At 43.1% G+C, this 21,163-nt stretch overlaps 1 protein-coding gene and 1 long non-coding RNA gene across 6 annotated transcripts in view; one reads left to right on the top strand and one right to left on the bottom strand.

The window, feature by feature from the left end:
• Positions 1-6,638, bottom strand: part of fgf11b (fibroblast growth factor 11b) — a 29,902-nt gene extending 23,264 nt beyond the window's left edge. Inside the window, exon 1 of the mRNA XM_061804137.1 lies at positions 5,690-6,638. Coding sequence (XP_061660121.1) covers positions 5,690-5,882 — 193 coding nt within the window. The 5' untranslated portion in view covers positions 5,883-6,638. The remainder of the gene's footprint in view (positions 1-5,689) is intronic.
• The window catches only part of LOC133492007 (uncharacterized), a 50,581-nt gene that overhangs the window by 26,464 nt on the left and 2,954 nt on the right, over positions 1-21,163 (top strand). For 3 of the 5 annotated variants that reach the window (XR_009792540.1, XR_009792539.1, XR_009792536.1), the window contains 3 exons: positions 15,181-15,298; positions 19,025-19,171; positions 19,269-19,369. This is a non-coding gene — a long non-coding RNA (uncharacterized LOC133492007). The remainder of the gene's footprint in view (positions 1-15,180; positions 15,299-19,024; positions 19,172-19,268; positions 19,370-21,163) is intronic. The other 2 variants (XR_009792537.1, XR_009792538.1) reach the window with 2 other exon arrangements.

Below are 21,163 nucleotides of genomic sequence, written 5' to 3'. Positions count from 1 at the left end.
TACTTCCCTGCATCGCTCCTTCCTCCCGGATCACAGCGCAAGAAATGCTCAAAATTATCTTTGCTCATTTTTAATTCTGATGACTCAGCACTTGTCGGATATACAATGCTCGTCAGATAGTGAGTAGTTTTGCTTTAAAGACAACGATACTACGTCTGAAGCCAGCAAATTTGATGTCGGCACTGTTTACACAAAACAGGAACCCGGGAAATTATAAAAAAGGTTATAGTTGTTTGGACTGTGACCAGTTGTGGAGAGATTCAGTGATCCAAACGTGAAATGATACGTATTGAACAAATAGCAATGTCATACAGCCCAGTTATTCCCAGCATGCTGCAGATCATTCAGCAAAAATCTCGCCAGAATGATCCTCTCTCTTCCGGAATCTGCCTTCCTTTACCTGCTTCTCAACCCTGCCCAGAAAGTGTGGCGAGTTTCCCTCTTTTATCTGACATTTGATGCTGTTGCACAAAGTGGTGTTGAAAAAAGATATATTATCAAATATGACGGTCATACTTTTTCCACGTGTATCGTTGAAATGACGATCCCTAATTGGAAAGTTTTCACGTTGCTTTGGGCATTGTTGGACGCATTGAGGCACTTTGCACTTGCACTCTGCACTTGCTTTTTTTTTTAAGTCTTCAGCACAGCGCAGAGCACAGGAAGGCGCCCTTGTGCAAATGAGTCCATATTTGACACTGGTTATTAAGATAGCGAGCAGCTAATAGCCAGGTGCCTTTTTCCGCTGGTTTGAATGTAAAGCGTTTACAAGGAGAAGCTGTGGCTTTGCTTCTAACAAGGAGGAGATGTGGTACATGTAAAGCAGGTGTTGCTATACTCTATTCCATTAAAATAAGATTTCTTTAAAAAAAAAAAAACTGCATAACCTTTGGATTTTTTTTTATGTCAACTATCATTTTTCCACTTCCAAAATAACCACACCCCTATAATGTTTGCTTTCATCCACAAAATCCAGAATATGTCCAGACACAGACATTGTGATCTGATGATGCCAAACATCTTTTTTTTTTATCTATATTATTCTTTTCATTTTGTTCATTTTTTTTTTCATGCAGACGTGTGAGAAATTGAGACGCTCTGGTTTGATCAATTGTAGAGACAACTCTCCCCCTCTTGAAAAAAAAATAAATAAATAAAATTGGGAGATTAGAGAAGAGATTAAATAATCCACAGCCCCCCTGGTTGTTTTGAGGAAATGCAGCTTTACTTTGAGTCCGTGCAAGTGGGGAAACTATTGTGAGCGGAAATGACATGCGCTCGAGTTGTATGAATATAGAAGATTAATCTGTAATCGTTTTTCCCACCCACAGGATATTGTAACGTCAATGTATCCCGTAGGCGGGCAATTTCTTGTCAGCGATTTCTCTCCAGCGATGTTGGCCCAACCTATATGACATAAACTACAGCAGAAAAAATGACATTACCGCCAAATCTGGGTAGCGGGACGACGATTGCAAACACGCCTCACCTCTTCCTGTTTTCTTAAATCGAAAGTTTTAACCGACTTGCGGGACATGCGACTCCTGCAGCTCTGCATGTCACCGAATAATAAAATTAATAGCAGGTCAATATCAGACACGTATTTGTCTTGCCTGGCCATCAAAATAATGAATGACCAAACAAAAAGGCAAAAGCCGTCATGACGTCGGAAATTGGAATTCCCTCAAACGTTTGCGCGACTGCTGAGGCGTGATGTCGCTGTAAAATGTGACAAACGAAGGAATGAGCACAACACTGATTTGACACATCACAGCATATCGTAGCAATCCCCAGATAGCATGAAATATTATGCTTCCTGGGGCTGTGAGCCAAATCCTACTGAAGGCTTAGTAAGTGGATTGAAGCCTTGCCAAGGCCTCATTTCCACATAATTTCTTTTCTGGCCGTGATCTCACCTTTGATCTCCTTGTAGGGGGAAAAAAAAAATCCAATATTTTGACCCCAATCACTATTTGGGCTAAGAAATATTCACGTAGATTATGCCATGTATGAGATGGCCCCGTTTTGATGGGCTCGCGATTTGAACGCGGTTGTTGTTCCGAAGCATATCAGAGGCAAAAAGCAAATTGGAAAATCAAAATATTTACTAACCACAAGAGCATTCGTGTGAATGTTTTCTGTTTTCTGTGCTCTGAACTCCTTGAAATGATTTTCCTGTTCCTTTCTTCCACATTCAATATGTCTATAAATTGTGCGTACACATACAGAATGTATGTTTGCTGTCTGTGGGCAAGCGAGAGGAAGTACACCCTGCACTGGTTGCCGGCCAATTGCGGCATCCGCTATTTCCCCGAAACGTATTTCCAATTGCATTTCTGAAATCCTCCTGAGCAGCTTTTGCATGTCACACACTGAGCAGCATTCCTTAAACGGCATGCGAGCAAGCTAAACGCTGGCTCGTGTGATGGCAATGAGCACAGCACTTTTCTACTTCCACCGCAACACCCGACATGGTGGAACATTGGTAGTCTATCTTTGACAAGCTCCTCTACATTTATTTACTGTCCAGCCTACAAAATGGACCTTTCCGACTGGTGCTCTTAAGCTCCGCTCCCCCTTAGCTTTCCACGAGCCTCCAAAATGTCAACTGAACAGAACAGGTTTGAAGTTGATTCTCTAACGTGTATTCCAGATAATATTGCGGTATGTGTTTTTTTGCCAAATGCGTGTCCAGAGAGGTCTCAACTATTTCACGCAAGGATATGTGCACGGAATTAAGATTTTGGACGGCGCAGGACGCAATGTCAGAGTTACAGCGAAACGTTGGGAGAGCGATGCAAAAAAAAAAAAAAAAAAAAAAAAAAGTTTGACGCCTCACAAACTTCAAATTGAAATCCAACAGGATAAAATAGTGGAATCGTACTGCGCGTGTAAAGCAGGGTGAGTACTTTATACTTGGAAAGATCATGAGTAATATCATTGTAGTCTTTAGAAGTGAGTTAGGTTCAATTTTCAACATTTATGCAATGGTAATTAACTCAGTCAGTCCCGTAGTCACCAGATGAAAAAGTTTGACTTGGCTCCTAATGGAAGGCAGTGCTCTGTCTTAAAAGTCCAATTTGACACAAATAGGCAAATAGACTTTTCTCTTGCATGACATGGCGCATTTACGTATCATTTATCCGACTCTTCGGCATAAAACGTGACTCACTTCGTTCAACAGGTCAGTGATACGCTAACAAAGTGAAAGTTGTTCTCCTGCAATGTATAAAGCACTGATAATAAATCAATCATACTCAGAGAAGATACTTCTCCCTCACTCTACCTTCGAACATACAGCCTTGTGTTTGTTGATATTGTCCACATTTAGTTGTACGTGCGCTCTTCCGCGAGCCTTAATCCATCATAGACATTTCATCAACTGTGTTTTAGGCTTTGGAAAATGACTCAAGCGGGCCCCTTGTAACCTTGCAGGATATCTTTCATCAGAATTGCACGTTCCCCAAGCGCATCTGAGGACCATTTGCTTGTGGGACAACATGGAGGCAGGGGCGTGTCAAGACAATGCGGCTATCTCATTGGCTGTTATTGTACGAGTGATTGACGGGTCGGAGAGGGAAAAAAAGACAATGACCACAGAGTCTGCCATCTTGCATACCGTATTACTGTCATCTCTGCTCAAGCAAAAGCAATCGCGATATAAATGACTGAAACGATCGGTCCCGAACGAAACTGAGTAAGCTTTACAATGTGAAGCCATCTGCAAATGATGTGATTCATTTACGACATCATACAGTAGCTTTTTTTTTTTTTTTTACAATTTTAAAGCAAAATAGTCTTTGAAGATGAGCAGACACGTCAGTGCAAAGCACTGATCATCGCTCATCGTGCTCCACATTCAACGTGCTTGGAAGCAGCCTTTGGCGCTGCAGGCAGAAAAAAAACGCTTTCACCGTCTTCCCCGATCATCTGTGACAGTATGCGGCTCCTCCGCGGAGGACGTCCGCTCAGCAACACGTCTCGATTGTGCGTCGCAAAACTTATTGCAGCTCAGTAAAGCAAAACAGTTTTCCCTCATAGATGGAAAACGTCACCACGGGAGCATTATAATCATAACCTCCCCCCGCCCCAGTACTTGTGATTCTCCCAGGTTCATGGAATCGTGTCCTTTAAAAAGCAATTATTTCGGGCATATGCAGAGATGGTGCGACAGAAGCAAAATACAAGAAAAAAAAAGCTATTATATTGACATATGGATTTGGAGAGTCGACTATATGAATATATAGTTGTAAAAGAATGGGGGGGGGATGTAGAATAGAACCACTGTTGCCTGTATTGAATAAAATTATCTATTCTGTTGGTAAATTGAAAAACATAATCTATCATCCAGGGACTTGTGCTTTGAAGGAGAAAGACAATCAAAGAATCTGACAGTTGTTCATTTTACATATTTTACTGTTGTGTTTTTGCTCTCGTGAATACCAAGAGAGCATCACTTTTGGGGGAATTTTACGTCAACTTTGGCACATAAAGGCCAAGTGAAACTGCATCTCTGACCAGTCTATGCAGGATTATTTTTAAAATGGCCACGTAGATTGAGGCGCGGAGCTCCTTCACTGCCATTGACGGCTGTTGAATTGAAATATTCATATGAACATGGAGGACTGGCGAGTGGATGTCAGAATCGCGTGTCAATTTAAAATCTGCTCAAATCTTTATCATCCATTTGTATGTTATGTTTTTCACACTTTTAAAAACATTAAGTATGTCACATTTACTTCATGAATGTCAGTCGACGGGGATGTTGCGGGTTTGTAGCGAAATATAATGAGCTTGACAAAGCTTTTCCGGCGAAGTGTACATTTTCCGTGGCCAGAGGCAACGCGATAACTCAAATTCTTAAACGTATGCTGTCGGATAATGGGAGGAGGATAAGCAGCGCATGCGCCTCTGGCCATTTTTTTGCTGCTCTTTTTGATATCGGCCAAATTTTTTCAAAATTGCCAAGAAAAGAAAAACTACGATTTCGATGTCGTTGTTCTTCTCATGTAAATGTAGCCTAAATCTGATCAAAGGGTTTAAAAAGAAGAAGAAAAACTTTCGTTCATCATGCAAATGAATAACTGGACGGAAAGTTCTGTCATATTACGTCATATCACCAATTTTAGCTTGCCATATTCACTCGGAACAGTGAGTGCACCTGCACAATTCAAGAGCTGTATACTGCCTGGGACCTTTACAAATTCAATGCAGCACAATACTACAATGTTAATTATTGTGGTTGCCTGTCTCATGTTGCCAAAATATTCGAAAGTGCTCTTAATCTCTGAAAGGCAAAACAGAAAAACGACAACCGCTGTCATGAAGTGTTAAATCTCTTCCAGTCTGCAAACAAACAGAGCGTAAGTACCTGATTGAGTTTTGCAGTCATGAATTCCATTTTAATATTACACAACTAGTTTTATTTGCTTTATAGGAACTAGCTTGCGTGAGACTGTATACAATTACGTCTATATAAACCCTTGTTCTTCCAATAATCGATACAATGCAGATCTTTTCTTTAGGCATGATAAAAAAAAAAAAAAACCCGAATTGAATTTACCTGCGACAAAACACTCTTATTTTTTTCACCACCTACATAAACTGAGTTCATAGCAAATAAAATGTTACATAAAATGTCAACGCTATGCACAGTAGATTGATTAGTTTGATGGTGACATTGACTCACCCGGCCTTTTCTCATTCCGACCTTTGCGACCCCCGCACAGTCTTACTTTGGAGATGAGAACCAAGATCTGTTTCTGGCACAAGGACTTGTTGCTTTTTGGACAGGGCTTGCGCTTGTTGGCCACCGGTCGATTGGTTTGGTCGTCCTTGACCGCCCGTTTCTGTCTAATGAGTGAGCTAGCGAGAGCTGCCATCTTCCCACCCCCCTCTCAACTTTGGGAGGGGGGTGTCTTCCTTCTCAGTCCTCCTTTTGCCGCTGTGGGTTTTGCTTTGCGCAAAAACTGGAGTAGGACGAAAGGTTGTAGCGAAGCCCCCGCAGGGGAACCCAAAGTGGGTTAAAAGGGAACCGTTTAGTTGGGAGGGTTCCCTCAGAGATGGAAGAACTGGGAGAGATTCAAGTTCACCTGCAGTCCAATGTACGCTCGTCACAATGACACCACAGTATCATACACGAAAAAGTGCTACAGTCACATTTTGATATCGTTTAGCAAGGATGGCTTTGGAAAAGGGTGAAGATGAGGATATAGATCTTGTTTTCTTCACACATATTTAACACCAAAGGAAATCCTTCTGCGGACAAGTTCAAAATCCCACATTGCCAAAAACTAGTCCTACTTTGAAGCGATACAAAAAAATTTTCCACATATAAAAAGACTTTCACTCCAGAAAAGTGAAACCATTTTTAACGTTAGGAAGCTATTGAAGACGCAAGAAAAGCCAACGCGTTTGTCGTCATTTGTGCAGTCCACGGAGGAACTTTGCCTCCCCTTTAAACGCGGCAGAGTCCAGCAAAGATGCGGGAGTCCGAGCGGTAGCGTGGCGGATTTAAATCCAGAGGTAGAACGGCAGACGGCACGCTGACGACGCTTGCGGGAACACTGAAGAGACATGGACTCGGGTAGAAAGAGACTCCTCTTCTGCCTCTCGATGGCATCGCTCCGTTCCCACAGTCCTCGGCGAATCCCCTCGGCCCCGGCGCTCCCTCTCCTTCCTTTGCCCGCTTCCTCCTCTTCCTCCTCATCCGAAGTCAGCCAGTGGTTTTGAGAGGATGTGTGTGTGAATTCCGGCAGCGACCATCAGTAGAGGTGACATTCATGAGTGTGAGAGGGAGAGAGAGAGAGAAGAGAGAGAGAAAGAGAAACAGACTCAGAGAGAGCGAGAGAGGAGGGGGGGGTGCCGGGTGGAGGGAGTCAGAAGCTGCGATGTGTGAGAATGAGCTTCCCTGGCGGAGGGGGTGGGGGGGGGGGGACTGTAAGTGACCAATTCACAAACTCACAGCTTTGTCGAGACTGCTGCTTGCGTGTTTGTTAATGGGGGTGGGGTGAGAAATCATACTTGAGAAGAATTGACGGCGAACGGAGCAGGTTGCGCTTGGCCACCGTCATCGCAACGTGGAACCTGCACACGCAGTCGTCAGCCGTCCCTGCTGCTGTGTCTCTGTCGGACTCCTAATCGACCCATCATTTGCTGCTCTTCCGGTGATTTATTTAATTCGGCTCAAATTCCAAATTAGAGTCATACATAAATATATTGATTCATATATCTTATGTTCTTGATGCTGGCAATTAGTCTCTGCGTACACCTCTTAATCAAGTTGATTGCTCAATCATGGGTTATAATAGGCCATTTTTTCCCTCTTTCATATCTAGGAAAATGATGTGCTTTCGACAATGGCAGCTGTTGTGTCTCCTGCTGCTCTGTTTTATTTCTTTCTCCCTTCGGCTATCTGATGATCTCTCTCAAGTCACTGTCGTCGGTCGGGACATTTAAGTGTCTTATGACTTTCATTTATTGTGCAATCCATGGACAAAATACTCTAACCTTAGCAAGATCAATTGGAACACTCGTTGTTGTCAGTAAGAACCTGGTAGAACCGAAATTCCTGATTGTCGTCCTGACCTTCGGGATCAACTAGGAACGAAATTGTGACTCGGCCCATCTCACCCAACGTTAGCGGTCGCAAATGTACCGGACGACCGGACGACAACACATACACACGCTCCAAAATGTCTTCCCGGGACTGAAAAGGGGGAGACCATATCCTGATTGGATGTCTGGTCTCAGTTCCTTTAAGTGTACACAATGGGCAGGTGTTGTCGATCTTTTATTTTATTTCATTTTGAAGATGCGGATAGGGCCTCGTGGTTTCCAACAATCTATGTAAATGATTTATTTTCACTTTGCTCTGCAGTCTTTCTGAAAGGAAACATTATATTTGGGTCAATATGATCTTAATGACCTCTGTTAAACATTTTATGAACAGAAATGACATTTTCAGCTGTCGAGATGAGAATATAATTTTTGTCAATGTTTGTTTCAACTAAAATAATGACACGTGCATGATGTGAAAGGCTAATTAATAGTCAAAGAAACACCATGATGATATCCAGTGATTTAACATGGAAAGCCTGTGTAAATCTCTCTGCCACCGCAGGTTTAAAATCCTCTAAAGCAACTAATCTGCGGGCTAATCAATCTTTCTATTTTTTTTTTCTTTTGCGAGCCAATTTTCCCAGGAAACCAAGAGCAGAAGCAAAAGGCAAGGTCAATTCAAATCGTTTCTAACGATGCCAAGCTAGGTCACCGCGCGTCACGACGTGATTGACAGTTGACAGCGGGTGGTTGGTCTCAGTGGAGGCACAAGGGCGCAGATGAGATAATGCACTTTGTATTGACAAGTAAAGAGAACTACACGTTTTCTCCTCGTTCTGAAAATATTTCACCATTCTGGAGCGCAGTCTTGTGGTTGAGAATCAATCTCCTAATGGACATGATGGCCGTCGCCAATGGTTCGTCTACGTGTTGCTTGTGTCGCTAAAATACTGCACAAAAGGCTTCCTGTGTATTCTTGAGATTTTTTTTTGCTTTCTTGAGGTCATTGAAAATACCCCATTGTTGAAATACATTTTGTAGTAGAAATCACTGGAGAAGGCTCTCTAATTGATGAATTGACATCACCCCAACTATGGTGAATTAAGACTAAAACCTTTAAATTCTTGCTCCGAGTAATTAAGTACTGCACCACTGCCTTTGATTAGTTCTTTATTTTCTATTTCTTGCTTTACACACGCCAACTTTTTTTTCATTCCTGAATATCTGCTACCTCGAATGCATTTCAACTTCAGATCTAATTTGTTCCAACCACTTCAGTAGCTCAAACCTCCACACTCTGGTTTTGGATCGTCGGAGTCCATCGAATGGCCCATTTTCAACCGTTCTCAGTGTAGTGACTCAGAAGGAGCAAACACCTCCCGGTGGGCCAGAAGGTTCGGCTCATCTATTATTATCACTGGTAAAGACTCGGTAACCTAGATCGACTCCCGCTACCAGGTTCATAGTATTGGAAACACCCACCCCGCACCCCCAACTCAGACTGTATCGGAACAATGAGGCCATTTAATCTAATTTCGTTGTAGGCTGAAATGATCTTAAAATAAACTTGAACTCTTGCTGTCAAACTACTCCCTCCCCTCGAGGCGGTCTTTTGCTGTGATGTAGCTCACGGACGAGCCTGAACTTCCCTAGAGTCTGCTGTGCCTTTCGTATCAATACCATTCTTTTAGCTGTCGCTCATCTCCTCCTCCTCCTCCTCCTCCTCATTATTATTATAAGAAAAGCGAGGGCTTACCTTTGAAACGGTGAGGAATATACATCGACGAGCTGAGGCCTACTTTCTGTCCAAGCATGGCAAGAAAGGCACAAGGCTGGGAAAAACATTTCCTGTTCGATCCCATTGTAACTAGTGGCAAATGTGAGCACGCTTGGGGCCACAACTTTTGATTTAAAGAATAATCAAACTGTGCATGGTATATGCAGTAGATGGTAGTGTTGTAACACTTAATACCTGATAAAGTGATTTTTAAAAAAATAGCTAAGCAGCAGTATTCCGGTAACACTTCAGAGTATTCCATCAATTGGCGATCATATTGTCTACGTAACGACCGACAGGGTTGTTCTACAGAACATCAGCCAAAGTTGAACATTTTTGTCTTTCCTTTCTTCTTACATACACAGCAGCAACTGAATGCAGGGGGAATGCAATAAAAACAAAATATGTTCTTTAGTACATACTTTCTCAGCCCACAGTAAATAACGTACGTACGCGGATTGAACGGAAAAGTCTTGCTCAAAATGAACCAGGCCAAAATCAACTGGAAACCGAACACATGACCAAAGATTCTTCTTGTGCAAAAGAAAGTTAAACGTGCCGTATGTTGAGATCTTATGTGCTTCAACACTGTAAAGTGCAAATGTTCGCATGGGATGAATATTTTCTTTCTCCCAAGTAGCACAATTCTGAGTCATGAGAGCGTAAAAAGGAAAACGGCATGAAATTGGACATATCTTCAAGATTTGAATCAAGCCTCTTCAAATTTGGATAACAATCGGATATTATTTGGTAATTGACAATGTGACAGCAGAGCAATTGTAGAGAAAATGTGGGGATCACTGATGTGCAAACATCGACCCAAACAACAAGAATAATGCAGTAAATCCAAATTACCCTAAAAGCAAGCATGTTCTAAATGTTACACCTTCGAAGTAGGAATCGGGCAATTTGACGTTCAGTTTAAAGCTTGCACAACTAACATTTAGTTCCAAGGACAAAAGAAATCCGCTCCACCGAAATGATGTTTGTGGGGGATTTCTGATAAGCGCTACATCACCTGAATCAAGTAAATTGAAATAATTGGCAGATGCAATAATTAAAATGGTCTCATTTGCATACAGTGTATGATTAAAGCGCATGTCACTCCTGTTTGGAGAGCCAGATAATGAGCATCCCGACGCTTTGTGCTATGATACACAATGGCCGCGGTGACGTATAAGTATGTTTACATAAGAATACAAACGCATGCACAAACACGCACGCAAAGCCAGGAAGAGTTAAGCGCATCAAAACAATTGGCCTAGTTCTGTCTTTGTCTCCCTCCTCCCCGTTATCGCTCTCGCTCTCCTTCAATCCCCCCTCAGCACATCACGCCGTCCGTCGATGACAGGAGGCATTCTTCGCTAATCCCCCTCCATTATGCATCCATGTGGAATCTAAAGCTTGCTTCTTGCATACTGAAATTATATTTTCAATGTCCATGACCCATGGGTTGGTTGCTCATTAACTCTGAGCCGTACACGCCCCATTCCGATCCTTATACGGTAATTAAACGAGAGTTTCTCGGCACACGGGGTGCGGGGTTTTCCCCTTATTTCGCACCCTAAACTGTCACAATGAGCCTCGTTCATCAATCTGAGAAATTGAAATCAGATACATGTAGGTCACGTGAAAGTAGAAAGCAAATATACAGCAGGCACTTCCTCCAAATTTGGCACCGTCGTCCAGATCCGTCCTAATTAAAATTTTTAGTCAAAGATTCCAATTGATATTTGTCTGGGGTTTCTGATAAGCATAACATCGTCATAATAAAGTTAGGTGACTGAAAAAAAATGAAAATAAATCCCATTTTCTCTCTTACCGCCATTTTTACTTTTGGCTCGGGTTAAAGTCTCACCGGCTAAATCTGTAAGATTAACTTCGCCTTTCAATAAGAAAGTAAAGACTGCTTGTTCCGTGGAAATTCTCGAAAGCGCTTCTCAGACCCAAACCACGTCGGATTCTGCCAACAGTCGCGCATCTTGCTGACTGAAAACAGGATAATTGCGTCTTCACAAGCGTGATCAAAACCTCGCCGGTCGAATGGTTCTTCGTTTTAGAATTACCGGAAGAGCCAGCTCGTAAAATGAATAAATATGTGCGATCAGAACCTTCTAAGTAATGTCTCTTTGAAATGATCCACAATTTTAATGTCACGAAGATTACATTTGTGGAATCAAAAAAAGACAACAACAAAAAGATGAGTTCTCTCCAGTTTTAATATATATATATATATATATATATATATGTTATGTGTGTGTGTGTGAGGGAATCAATAAAAGACTGAAAATTATCAGGAATTGAATAACTTTGTAAGTTACGCAATGGAGGAATCGACAAGTCCTTGTCCCATTTCTGGACATTAATACCTTTTAATGTTCATTTCGAAACATCTGAAATTTATCAAGAGACGGCCCGCCTGTATGGATGTAAATATGTGCCCCCGGGATTTGAATTTGAAATGTAAGGTGATCACATTTTCAATAGTTGGATTTCAGTGTAACTTTTCAATGTCAACAATTCAAATCGGCGACAATTCGCTGTCTGAAATTCAGCATCTGTGCCACCAGGCAGGGTTACTTCAGGTCAGAACCGAACAGCCAGCCAATCCAGTTCCGCTTTCTTAGTCATGTGACGTGACATACTAAGAAAGCGGAACTGGATTGGCTGGCTGTTCGGTTCTGACCTGAAGTAACCCCGCCAGGTGGCACGGACGGCGAATTTTCGACAGCGAATTGTAGCCGATTTGAATTGTTGACATTGAAAAGTTACACTGAAATCCAACTATTGAAAATGAGATCAGTTTACATTTCAAATTCCAATCCTGTTTTCTGTGGGATTTCAAATTCAAATCCCGGTGGCACGTATTTACTTCCATATGCCTGCCCTTAAACAACCTAAACAATTCAGGGCGTACCGAGTCAAGGCGAAATGCCGATTTGGGTCGTCAATGTGGTTCTGTAACTGAAAGCTGAGGAGTCTTTTGGGATATGAGATGAGCGCCTCCCATCACAGATGTTCTGCTGATTTATCAGCAGAACATCTCTAACTGGCTCAAAGCGAACTTCTGGCACCCAGACGACTGCGAGATTTCCTGTGATTTCACAGCTGTGGCTATTGAACCTGAGCCAGGCGTTTTCATTGATGCATTTTTTTTTTTTATTATTCTACTGTCATATTACTGGAGACATTTTAGCATTCTTCGTATGATGCAGTAACAATACTTTACCATCAGTGTTTGTTTTAGGGTGCAGTGGACCTACTTAACCAATTTGTGTGGCATAAGGACTGGACCAGAAATTCTGGTGAGAAATTGATTATCCATTTTAATTGCATTGGGAGGGAGCATTTTCCACCAAAAACAAAAGGAGGTCAATCCCCCCTCCAGAAAATGTAAAATAATTGCCCCCAACCCCCAGGAAAAAGCTTATGAATAGGTGAATTCACAGTTGCCAAATATGCAAGGGTCCACTGTACAGAATTTAATTCAATTTCTCATCTCAAAATGAAAAAGTCATTGCAGGGTTTGACTCTCCCACTTGCATCCTGCATCTCATTGTATCATAAATAGATTCATAAGTCTTTTTTAAATGCTGTAATCCTGTTTCCAGCGTCATTGGAACAGTTTGGGAGGTGGAATTTTCTGTCGCAGGAGGATTGTGGGGCCCAGTGCAGAAAGGAAAGGAATCTCTGGGTTCCATCTTAGTGTGGAAGGCTAGTCAACATCTTTACCGTGAAATCTATTGATGAGCACGCGAGCCAGGGGTTTTTGTCCAACATCAGTAAAAAAAAATAATCCACGGAAAGTTTCCAGAAGAGAATAAGATGTATAACTGCAAAGGTTCCATATTATCAGTTCAATAAGACTCAGTACTTTTGTTGTGTATCTTGCAGTCTTGGTTGCCAGATCTCCATCTTAAATTCCAACCATGTTCTAAGCCGCTTATCCTCACAAGGGTCACAGGGAGTTCTGGAGCCAATCGCAAGCTGTCAACGAACAGGAGGCGGGGGTACGCCCTGAACTGGTCGGCGCCCACCTGGAGAAAACCCACGGAAGGCACGGGGAGAACATCCAAACTCCACACAGGCGGGACCTCGGTACTGTGAGGCCAAAGATTTACTAGCTGAGCCTCCGTGTCACCCCCAGTGCCCACCCACAATGCTAACGTGCTCGTTTAATGTTCAAATGCAAATTTTGTGAGATACATTTTAGAGGGAACCACATATTCTGATGAAATATTGCTTATGACCTTAACCTGACAGAGTCCCGCTTCACGCGTTCGCGGCGGGGAATGACACGCATTGAGATGGAGAGTGAAAATGTACCATATTATCGTCAATAAGGTCTTCAATCAATGTGAAACTTGGCATGTGGTCTTGCGCACAGTTCAGTCTGCTCCGGTGGCGGCAAGGCTCTATTCGTCATTGCTCATCTGGTTGCAAGGTGCACAAAATGTACGTAGCGTTGAACTCGCGTGCTTTTCTGTTTATAGGCATCATCCATTTCCAGCTGTCAGACATACCAGGTGGTCGTACCGGGGGCACCGTCGGAGACGCTGTTTTGCCTGTTCGCGGTCACAGCTGCCTAACGCGGGGCGGTCGGGGGTGGGGCTGTTGCCGGGATTTATGTATTTATGTGTGTGTGTGTTTACGTTCTTTTGCCTCGCTTTCAGCCAAAACGCACGGAGAGCTTTACAGCAAATGAGAGCGTGGGTGCCAGATTTAAGCCGGTGGACATTTGTAGTCAGATTACAGATGGAGACATAATGTGTTTACACTGAGACGGCGTGTGCAGGATTATGCGACGGTCGAATACCGTGAACAGATTAAAAAAAAAAAATGAAAAAAAAATGAGGATCTTCAAGGGGGCACCAGCATGACCTTTACAGATGCGGTCGGCCATAATGGGTGATGAAAATCACTGTAATCCACCCACAAAGTCGTATTATCACATTTATTTCTTTTTCTTGGGACGCGACTGTACTGCACGCTGCCTTTATTTTTCATCCATCCATCCATCCATCCATCCATTCATTCCATCCATTTTCTTTGTCGTTTTGTGTATTCTGCAGTCTTGGTTGCTATCTTAAATTCCATCCATCCATCCGTGCATTTTCTTAGCCGCTTATCCTCACAAGGGCCCCGGGGAGTGCTGGAGCCTATCCCAGCCCTCAACGGGCAGGAGGCAGGGGTATGCCCTCAACTGGTCGCCAGCCAATCGCGTGGAACATAGAGACAAACAGTCGCACTCACAATCACACCTCGGAGCAATTTAGAGTTCACAGTGCATGTTTTTGGGGATGTGGGAGAAAACCGGAGTGCCCGGAGAAAACCCACGCAAGGCACGGGGAGAACATGCACACTCCACGCAAGCGGGGTCGGGATCGAACCCGGGTAGTCAGAATTGCGAGGACAACGCTTTACCAGCTGAGCCACCGTGCCGCCCTTATTTTTCACCAATTCATTATTCCCATGCAAGGGTGTAAATATAACCTTTAAGGACATCTCAAAAGTTGCTCATTTGCAAAATTGCCGCTCCTGCTAAACTGTCGCCTGATCGCTTTGGCAAAGGTCTCGCCCTCCCATTTTCTAGTTTTCAAATTGACATTGCTCATATGTCGCACTTACGCGGTAATGCACAAAATCCAGCACGTGTGGGATATCGGACACGATTTGTACGCTCATCCATGTATGTACCTACAAGGCTCTTGAATTAAAGTACAGTATTCTCAACTGTGCCTCGTAGTAAAAATCAAAGCCAGTGATGCAGTGCGCATAGTTTAACCTAAGCTTCTGCGTTGCGCCGTCCCCTTCAAGTGAGTTTGTTTGATGTTGTGCTGCAGGACAGCCTTTGAACCACGGGGAAACTTCGATGGCTTCCTTTGAATGGATGCCGCAGTCAAGTCTCTCTGGATTTGCTCGTGCTGCTGTGATGCTATCGGCGTGCCAAAAGATTAACAGGTAGTTTGCCAGAGTCCCAGTCGGGGGGGCAACTTTCATTTTTGCTTTCAGATGTAGAAAAGGGGGAACGTAGTGGATGGATTGAAGTAGCAAGACAGAGAGCTGCAGATAATGGCTAAACTTTTTTTTGAATGGCTTAAATAAAAAAAAATAAAATAAAAAAAAAGATAGATTTGTTTCTATGTCCCCACATGAAATTCAGAAGTTTAATACAAAACAGAGGAAGCAGCGAAGTTCAGGTGTGTCAAATTTTAAATCCGGGTTTAGGTTTATTGCGGTATCCCAGGGTGCAAATTGCCTCTTGGATGTTTCAGTCGCGGGACTGCAGAGGACGCAACGTTCAGTACGAAACAAACAATGATTCACACGCGATAAGAATTAAAAAGTTTAGTCAATCTCTTGTCATTAAATTTCAAGAAACTTAAGAATTTAATTCATGCTCGATGAATGAGGCCTGTTCCACCTTTTCTTTCAATGCAAGTTCATGCAGTCACTGAAATTTTCCTCATTTTCCTTTTTGGATTTGATCAATTATGCTTTTGAAGCATAAACACGTTTTGTTTTTTTTTTATCCTTACATCTGAGAACCAGTTGATTGTTTACATCGTGTGTGTATACGAAAAGACGGTAGTCGTTTTAATTATGCAGTATTGTAGCAACAGTATAAGCTCTGCTACTTGCAAGCATGCTTTACCACCTTCTTTATTGTTAATCAAGCTAATCGTTGCTCTTTACTTGCTTTTGTTACTGTGTGATAGTGATATGTCAGGCTAGCTGATATGTGGTCATTTTTTTTAACCTACAAGTCATGTTTACTTTCATCACTAAGATTTAGCTGGCTACTTACTAATCTCACAATAAAGCTTCCATATGAGAGGCACAATGTGACAAACGAGTAAAAATGGTACAAATAATGAAAGTTACTATTTGACCGTGACCACGACTTTACTTGTTTAGGCTTGAGTCGTCTTTTTCCTGATTGTAAAAAGTGATTGCAACGGTGCTCTTAAAGGGTCAAACAGAGAGGCTTTGGCAAAAGGTGCATTTTAGTTACCTTTGTAAACGCAAAATTGTAAATACCACAGTTGCGTTTGGGTTTTGTTTGACCTTTTGTTGTACCAATATTGCTCCAAGGGGATTAGAAAGCAATAATGGTGTGATGGACAGAAACTACATTATATAACAACGATTTGTGAAGATGCTGCAGAAGTTATTAGACTTTTTGGGAAAAAAAAAAACATCTCATAATTATCATATTGGACTATAGAGTTGCAACGACTGATGACGCATACAGCAGAGTTCCGGAAACTACTACGCGAGGGCGAGAAACGCCTGCGTAGAAAGTCCAGATTGAGCTCGGCGCATCAGCAGCTGAAAAAAACAAAAGAGCGGCTGCAAAGTCATTCATTCTATTCAAAGGTTATTTAAAAAATAATAATAATTTAAAAAAAAAGGGGTTTGCGGCATTTCACCCCGTCCAACCGTCCTGTATTAATCACACATGTTGTGCAAATGGGATAAACCGTGACACAAAATATGAGCGCTCACATGTCAACCGATCGGTTGCGTCCAATCCCCACGTCCGCAGTGGCACGTCCTTGTGTTTGCGGCTCCGGCCGCTGCTGGCGGGCTGATTTTCTAGCCAAAAACCGCTCGCTTTAATCCACCAACTCTGTCCTCTCAATTCCCTTGGAGGACAGCCAAATCCTTGTTTACTCCAAGCCCTCATCTGTTGCCACATTAAGCCCGTCTCTCAAGCGGGGCCCTGACTCTGTCTGCAATTAAATTAATATGATAGCGTTTTCTCCCACCGTGCGGAAACATCTCACCAGATGCCGCTCGATTGGTCCGAGCGCACAGATGCGCTCTCGCGCGCAAACGGGCAGGTCTGGGCTTCGGTCGTCTCCACTACGGCCTTTACATGATTAATAATTGATGTCATAGTATCGTGGCTTCTTCGTTCTGTTTTTTGCGGCATTTTAAAATTTTCGCGGTGGCTTTTTTTGGTACTCAGAGTCGTTTGATCATTAATTGTAACCCGCTAGAGTATATTGGATTCATAAGATATTTTTTGTGTTCAGGATATTTTTAGATTCAAACTGTCATACATTTTGGTTTACTCACAGTCAGCATTTGAATATGAATAAAAATTGAATCTGTAATTGACTAACTTCCTGCAATTTTTGGGGATTGCATCAAAGATGTCCAATGATTTGTAGATTTAGTGCACTGTTGTGGTTTCCTGCCCCTTCCTCGCAGCCAACCACCTCATTTTATGCCTTTGTGCTCTACCCGCTTTGAAACCAAAGTCTATTTATTCCCCCCGCTTCTGTTAAGTTTTGGGTAAACTTCATTTTTTCTTGACTCTATTTCCGATTTTGGGTTTGTTGTTCCCTTGATTTTCTCTCAGTCGCTGCCTCCCACCATTTCTTGCGCTAATTTTGTCTGTCTGCATTGTTCCGCCCATCGCAAAAGCATTTGTATTCCTTTCCCACCTTCTTACAATCCCTTTTCTGGATATAATATTATTCATGTTCATGTGAAATCAAAAACAAGGAAGGGGGCTGTTTTTTAATCTGCAGTCCTGAACAAATGACTGCTAATTTGTGCATTTTTTTTCTAACGGTGGCAAGGGGGGCACGCGAGCGGAAAAGTTAAAGGTAAAAGTGAGACCGGTGGAATATATGTGCCGAGGAAGTGACTTTTACCGGTCTGGCCCTGTTAGCGCTGCGCTGGCGTGTTACTGCCGTGTCTCTGATTTTTACCAGTATGTTGTTTTTTTTTTGTTTTTTTTTTTTTTTTTTTACTGGCCCTGTTAACACGGCGGTGCTAGCATTATTGTTAGCACGGCGGCGTTAAAGTTAGCACGCCGTCACTAGCGTTAAACTCTGTGTACCGTCTTTGTAAATATCTCGTGTTTCAATGTCGGTTTCAATGTGGGTGCTAGTGGGTTTTACACGGCTGTGGCCTATGTACGTACCAAATGGTATTTCCTTTACAAATGTACCGGGTGAGGCTTATAACCAGATGCGGGCCGGGAATTCTGGTATTTATATGTCACAAGTAGTCAGAATTCCGTCCCCCTTGAGTGCCTTTTGACCGGTCCGCGTTGTCCTTCGCGTCTCCATTTTACCTGCAATCCAGGAGGAGTGTTACGGAAAGCGAACCAGCAAAAAACTTTGCAAGTTGGGCTTTACTCAAACTCATCCTAGTCACAAAAGACTTGACCCGCTTTGCTCGACGCATCTTGCGCGGTCTGGCCGTTGTTTGAGAAAGCTTGTCGAATTCCTGCCCCCCCCCCTTTTTTTTTTTTTTAGACTGCAGCCCATCGAGTGGCCCGTGGCTTGGAGGATCATTTGTCACGCTCTGCTAAAAGTCTTTTTCTTCTCTATTAAGTGCACTGTCTTCCTCCTCTTGTCTTTCCATCCATCGTTGCCCTTCTACGGTTCCTTTGGACCACTTTCAGCTGCATAATGTATTTGTCATTTGTTCCAGGAATTATTCTTCATCCGCTTCCTTTTAAACTCCGACACCATTTCCATTTCAAATACACGGAGTCCTCCAGGTCGAGACGGTCTCGACTTAAAACGTTTCGACTTTACAACGCCCGCACCCCGTTGGTCGTTTTGTCTCGCTAATGTGCATAGCGCTTGTCCGTATCTTCGCAATTTTCGTCCTCCTTTTTAGACAATACGGCCCCAAATGAAGACTTTTTTTGTCTTTTAGCGATGCTTCTCCACCAAAACAAAATCCATTACCATGGAAACGACGCTCGAGATCATTAAAAGACCGCCGAAAGGAGAGACACTGACGAACATCGGTAACGATCTGGGCTTCAGTCAGTCCACCATGGTGACAATTATTAAAGACAAAGTGCGTATTTTAATGCACGTGGTGGGTTCCGTTGCTATGTCGGATTACAAAACAACGTTCTTAAATGTGGTTGATGACGATGTTTGATTTTGTCCAGATGGAGAGGCGACTTACGTTCCGGATTGAGGACCAGATTCCTTTGCAATCGCTAGCGCAGCCTCCCCTTCTCCTTCTCCATCCACCTTCTCAGCAGTAATGGTAAGTACATTTATTTCAATGTATTTGTTTTTTTACACAAAGTATTTTGACGTAAATTCTGACTTTAATGGAAATGTGAGTTACATTACCAGCACGGGAACAGAAGTCGTTCGCAAGCCGAGGACTCGCCGTACTAGAAATTAGTAAGGAGTAGTTGTGATTTTGCTCACCGAGACGCTATAAATATGCATTTTTTTCTGGTTGAGTTAAAAATGTAGGTGACAGAAGAAGTCGTTACATCACTACAAACACTCAAACCACTGTAATACTGACGCTGAAGCGGTAATTAAGGGCATGGGTGAAGAAGCAAGAAGTCGGAAGCTCTTTTCATGCGGGGCGAGGGGAAAAAAATGAAAAAGATGATAGAGAATAAGAATGATGACTTATTCCTCCTAATCCAGTTTACAATAGTCCTCTTCACTGAAGCAATTTGACTTCAAAGCTTCTGAACCGCAGCCAATTATGATGCACCCGAGAGTTCCGTTCCAAACTGAAACCAAAATTTGGCCAGAGAATTCAGATTTATTTCGAGTTGCCCACAGAAAAGGAAAAAAAAACGTTTTTAAAAAAATGCACGTTTTAACTAGTTAGCGGGGGGGGGGGGGAAGACAGAGATCTTATTTTGCAACGAGATGAAGAGGTTGTATATATTATAATCACATCATCAGCATAGAATATTTAATAGAGTTTGGCGCATTGTATTTTGTTACTGACGCAAGGTGAAATGGCAGAACGACAAGCCTTGACCTTTGTCTGTGGCGGTCTTGATTATGGCAGATATATATTTACAATATGTTTTGTGCACAATGCACACCGGCGACAATAGTAGCTCCGGCTGCACATTCCACATTTTTTTGTATTGAGTCCCACTGGTTTGGACGTACATATTTACTGGAGGAAGTCTGATGGTATGCGGTTTTAAACTCCAAATTCTCAAAGTAATCAAATAATCCCAAATAACTCCAGCACAAACCCCAAGCAGGAAAAACGGGAATGATGAGTAAGTTACAATTTTGACCTGGACAATCACCGGCAATGATTCTTTTGGATACATATGCGCTATTTTCCTGAGTCTCTATAATTTTTCTTTCATGTAGTGAGGAAAATAAACATTTGTGTTTGCTCAGGTGAAAACACAGAATTACACGCTTGTCATGAGTCCGGCTGGAGCGCTGCCAGGAGCGGCGTGGCCTGGTCACCGCTCTGGGCGGTGCCACCTCTGGCACTCCTCACTCCTGTTGCGCATTAGGCATATTTATTTTGGAGGTTTCGTCATGGCCATTTGCCAGTTCATCGAGTTTCAATCGGGTCACCTGGTGAGGACACTGCTTTTGAAGTAAAAGCCACTGGACATTATGCCTTTGCCACGGAGTCCCGCATTTGGGTCCTCCCCCGTACCGATGGCTCGTGACAGAATGAACTGGCCAGACACGGACCCAGCAGACTCGAAGGTAAATCACGTTCCTGTCCTGGCGGCCACCCTTCCACGGCCGCCTGACGACCGTGTCTCGGCGCGACCCATCCACGGCCACCTGACGACCTCGTCTCGGTGGCGACAACCCCTCCACGGCTGCCTCACATTTCTGTTTCGGCGGCTACGGCGACCGGTTCCCGGCCGCTTTGTGTTCCTGTTTTAGCGGTGATGGCGACTCAGCCCCGGCCGCTTCGCCACCAGGCCTCGGTGCCGACCGATCCCCGGCTGGGGATGGGAGGTTTGTGCCTTCTACCGGCTCCCATTCTACCCTCCCCTGATCATGTTTTTTGTTTGTTTCGGCACATCTGGGGTCCACGCCT

This window comes from Syngnathoides biaculeatus, chromosome 18 (assembly GCF_019802595.1).
Source record: "Syngnathoides biaculeatus isolate LvHL_M chromosome 18, ASM1980259v1, whole genome shotgun sequence".
Lineage (NCBI taxonomy): Eukaryota > Metazoa > Chordata > Actinopteri > Syngnathiformes > Syngnathidae > Syngnathoides > Syngnathoides biaculeatus.
Note: the sequence above shows the minus strand (reverse complement) of the source record. Positions and strands in the feature narration are given on the sequence as shown.